General features: G+C 41.3%; 1 protein-coding gene across 1 annotated transcript in view; it reads left to right on the top strand.

Annotated features, from left to right (window-relative positions):
- Nucleotides 1–968: 968 nt before the first annotated feature.
- Nucleotides 969–5,012, top strand: part of dera (deoxyribose-phosphate aldolase (putative)) — an 8,828-nt gene continuing 4,784 nt past the window's right edge. The window contains exons 1-5 of the mRNA XM_031869917.1: nucleotides 969–1,080; nucleotides 2,102–2,199; nucleotides 2,493–2,640; nucleotides 3,751–3,846; nucleotides 3,921–4,055. Coding sequence (XP_031725777.1) covers nucleotides 1,050–1,080; nucleotides 2,102–2,199; nucleotides 2,493–2,640; nucleotides 3,751–3,846; nucleotides 3,921–4,055 — 508 coding nt within the window. The 5' untranslated portion in view covers nucleotides 969–1,049. The remainder of the gene's footprint in view (nucleotides 1,081–2,101; nucleotides 2,200–2,492; nucleotides 2,641–3,750; nucleotides 3,847–3,920; nucleotides 4,056–5,012) is intronic.

Here is a 5,012-nt window from a genome sequence, read left to right on the forward strand (position 1 = left end):
TTCCTGATCTATACAATAATCCATACGTGGCAAAGGAAATTAATCATGTTTCATCACAGAATTCACTTTTCTCATATCAGTGCAGAATCTAGGTGTTCCATCCTGCTTGGGCACCAAAATACATGGAGAAGCCCAACTAGATGATGTAGGTACAGCGATGTCGTTTTGGAGCATGTAATCTACCTCAGCATCCAAATAATCACGTTTAACTGGCGCCACACGGTAGAAGGTGTTACACGTGATACATGGCCAATGACTGGCTTACAACCACAGTGTAAAAGAAGAAGTCAAAAGAATCGCTGCTTTTGCCTTTGATTCTGGGAACAAATGTCCAATACCTTGCCGTCCATGAATTGCAAGCATCATATAGAATTCTCTGGGTTTTCACCTCTCACGCTTTTGTTGAGGTGCCAACTTTCACATTATGTAGTGTAACAAAATATATAAACACACTTAAGGGGTAGAGGAAGTATTGAGATCTTGAACGTAGCAACACTTAAATATACACATACTCCATTACATGTAGAAGTAATGCATTGCAATTATCAGCGACATGTACTTAAATTCAGAACTATTACAGCGTATACTATTGGGTTATTACAAGCATACTGATGCATTAATGTGGAGGCAGTGTTTTACTGATGGTTAATTAAGGTTGGAGCCACAGTATAATAACCCAACTACTAAAGCACCACTACCCCACTGACCACAGATGTGTGGAGCCTCTCTGAGCTGATCCTGCTCTGTTCTGCTATGTAGCATGGAATTTACTGCATTTATTGTGAGACAAGTACCAGTTGTTAACACACATTGGTCTGCCATGTGTGGTCATAAGTACTCTTTGGAAACGAGAACATCCCGGAAGTCATTTAGCTGCACAGGAAGCTTGAGATGTTTTTTTGTTTGTGTTTTATTGTGGAGGGATTCCTCTTCCGAAACCCCATAGCTCCATGCTGTTTGTAGACAGGAAGTGGAGGGTTGACAGGTCAGTGGCTCGTGCTGTTAATTTCACTATCTGCCCGTAAATAAAGACTATCCTGTCCTTTGACATGTCGGCCAGGAACCCGGGGACAAAGCTCGGTAAGTAGAAGCTGACAGCTAAAGCTAAATTCTGCTCCCGTTAAAACGTTAACGTCACGTCTTTTGCACATGTTTTGCTGTGTCTTTACCACAACTTTTAGTTTTACCAGCATTATTTATACACGCTACGCTTTGTTAATAATTTCTAAAATAGATAGCACCTTTCACCGTTTTATAGAAATATATGTTTTATTAAAAACAACAGTTAAGTAGGCTAGCTAAGCTAACTTCAGCGTAGCCTTGACTTCAGTTTAATAAGTAACATTTAGGAGGTAGCTGACCTGCTGAACACCAACATGTTACTGTGTAACACACTGTAACACACTGTAACTCTATATGTAACAGACACACTGTAACACTGTGTCAAATACATACTGTAACGTGCGACATGTTGACATAAAATGACAGTTCTAGAAACAAATTTCACTTGCTAACTTCCTTTTTACCGTAACGTCAACGTGTATGAAGGCACCGTATAGTGAACTAGAACGGGGTGTGATACAGTCACGCAGTGCAGCCTGTGAGAACTCATGACAGCCCAGCTCTTTGTGCTCAGCTCACTCCTTCAACCCTCTGTACTGTAGCTCTCTTCTTCTTTTCACTGGTTTAACTTCAGGCTGACATGTTATTGTACTTTAGTTAACGTCTGTTAGTGGAGGGTAAAGATACTCTTTTTCAAATACATCACTTTCTTTGCATATCTTTACATTCTCTGTCAAAGACTTCCTTGTTTGTAGTTGACACACTGGGGTAGGTGCAGGATGGGAAACTTTAAATATCAAACATGACAGCTGCCAAAAATTCTTTAAATCTCGGTTTTAAATTTTTGTGCGCATATCATTTGTTTTGAATAGTACTTACTTAAATGCCCAATTAAACATCAGTGTTTAGCTACATTTTGATGCCAATCACTGAAGTTGGAGCATAGTTTCTACTAATTTGCCATATTTCATGGTCCAAATTCACACTTTAGCAAACTAATGCACCGCTTCTTCCTTCATTCCTTGCTCATGGGCGTCAGACCTGGAGCGGATATCCAAAGTGAGGGTGAACACAAAGGCCGTCCTGAAGAGAGCTCAGCACATACAAGGACAGAAGATCCCCAAGAAACAGTGGCAGGTAGAACTCCTCATACACCTGCTCCCACTGTCACACTACTGGGACACCATGACCAGAAAGCATGTACTACTTTAAAAGATGACATATATACCCATTTATCATGTTGCCAAGTGTATACATAGTATACATAATATACATGTTAATGTTTTCATTTTTCTCTATTCTGAATCACAAAACAGCATCATGGGTGGTATGTATAACTGTTGGTTTGACACTGAGCTGTGCAGATGGAGACAAAGTGAAAGCGGTGGGCTCTGACGTTGGGCACCGTGTCTGGTGTGTCTGTCCTGCAGGCCGCCTGGCTGCTGAAGGCCGTCACATGTATCGACCTGACGACTCTCGCTGGAGACGACACGCCGTCCAACGTCCACCGGCTGTGCCTGAAAGCCATCCAGCCGGTCCGACACGACCTGCTCCGGGCGGTGGACATGCACGACAAAGGTCTGCTGCCTGACTCACCGCATGCAGCCCAGTGTTCAGTCACTGCAGCTGGACTGTGAACATACTGTTTACTTTCACGGCCACCGTGAGGTTTGAGTAGATTGTATGATGATTAAGAAATTGAAAGAAAGAAATCATTGAACCCTTTGGTTAAAGTGGCTTGGTAAGCAAGTGATAACTTCTGGAGCAAACCGACTTAGTCAATGCTTCATGGTCCAGGTCCTGTCTCAGTCCTCCTGTCTGCTGAGGAACCGGCTTTAACTCCGAGGAGATTGTGTAATCCTTCCTTACAGCGTCACAGATTCACAAACACCTCTGCATGAAGAATTCATAAACCAGAGATGCATTCCTCCTGTAACTATTATGCAAAGTACAGGGAGAATGAAATGTTTATGACATTATAACAAACAATATTAAAAACACACTTACTCTATAGTTTATACAAAAGTCAATATAGTATTAACCTATTTAAAAAGACATGTTACTACTTAGTCGGCCACATTCAGTTTACTGTCGGATAAAGTAAAAAACAGAAATATCATTTTAGTATGATACTATTACACTACTGTAGCATGACAGTGGTGGCTGCGTAGCATTGTTTCATTTGATCCAAACATTTATAATAACTCAACTTAATGTTTTAAAGTCTGAAAATATAACGCGTTAAGACAGCATCATTTTATTTATGTAGATGAAACCAAAGAATTATATTCAATATGGAAAGTTGATTTTAGTGAAAAAAGACTTGACTCGTTTAATGCACTGCGTCACTTTATTCACATTTGTTTGTAAGTATTTTAGAAAAACGGACACCTTTTTAAATACCAACTTCACACCAAGACATTCACTTTACTAATATATAAAACAGAGAAGAGCACACGATTGTTTTAACAACAGGTCAGTTATATCTTCTTTTGATTGACTAACTGATTGGATAGTTGTTTGAGCAGTACATAAAACCATAGCACCGGTTTATTTTCATAGATTTTGTTGATCATGTCACACTGTCTGTTCAGACCTGAATTCAGCCTGCAGAGGGCGACACAGACCAGTTCATCTCCATGTCTGTTCTTCTCTGCTGAGCTTCCAGTGTTGTGTGTCATGTGCCAGGAGTTACTACAGCAGCAGTGTGTGTGTATCCATCTCGTGTGGCCGACGCCGTCAAATCACTGAAAGCAGCCAACTCCAGCCTTCCCGTTGCCTCAGGTGAGTCACCTGAAACTCAGTCACACCTGCAGGAACGACATGAACTGTGTGTGAGCGTGTGTCTCGTCTTCCAGTGGCCACTGGTTTCCCAGCAGGCCAGACACCACTGGAGACCCGGCTGCAGGAAGTCCGCTTGGCGGTGGCTGACGGTGCCACGGAGATCGACATCGTCATCAACAGGACGCTCGCCCTCAGCGGACAGTGGGAAGGTACGCTGAGAACGAGGAAGACAGAGAGGACGTTTAGCACAGGCGTCCCACAGGTCAATCACAATCCAAAGTGTTTTTGACTTTAGAGCAGGTGAAGAAAAGTTTCTCCCACGATAATCTTTCTGAATTTCTTAAATTTCTTTTTTCATATGTGAAACAAGTGGGGGACATTTTTTTTCCACCTGACCTTAAATCATAAACATGGGACAGAAAATGAAGATCCGACATAGAAATTGGATCCAGAATTAGTTTTCACACCGGCCTCTCTCGTACGACCCACCGTTACAAAATAACAACTCACTAAACTGTTCATGCTCAAAGTCCGTTTGCTGATTCTGGGAGGACTTTAGTCCGTATCACACGCTCCTCAGCAGCAGACGGCATTGCCCGGTTCTCATGGAATTGTAGATGATCAAACTGGTTGTTATGTATATGTTTAGGATTTATTGTCCGTGATGGTTGAAAGCTCGTTCTCCAGCTTGGAAACGACAGTTGACGTTGATATCCACTCAAGGTCCACTTATCTGCTTGTTCTGAAGCTCTCGATCACATCACATCGTCTTCATCAGCAGATGAAGGTGATATAAGAAAGGGCACGCTGAGTGGAGATTGTTTTTTGTTGTCGAGGTCAGAATGGTCAAATGTTTTAACTGTAATAGTGAATCATTGTCTTACTCTGAGATTCTTTGGTTTAAGCACCATAGAGAACATAACAACAATTCCTGCTTCTTACTAAAAAGCAAAAATGAATGTTTTGTGTGATGTAATTACTAGTGCTGGGCAACGATTAAAATATTTAATCGCATGGATTTTTTGCGATTAATCGCATTGTTATGGCAAAGTTCAATAATGAATTCAAAAGTAGTGTATTGCGCACTTTTATTTTAAAAGTACTGCTATATGAACAAAAGTGCAATAACATTTGGTTCACGAGATGCAGGTAGCATGTTTTATACT

Source organism: Anarrhichthys ocellatus, unplaced genomic scaffold (genome assembly GCF_004355925.1).
Source record: "Anarrhichthys ocellatus isolate YVR2014 unplaced genomic scaffold, GSC_Weel_1.0 scaffold49, whole genome shotgun sequence".
Lineage (NCBI taxonomy): Eukaryota > Metazoa > Chordata > Actinopteri > Perciformes > Anarhichadidae > Anarrhichthys > Anarrhichthys ocellatus.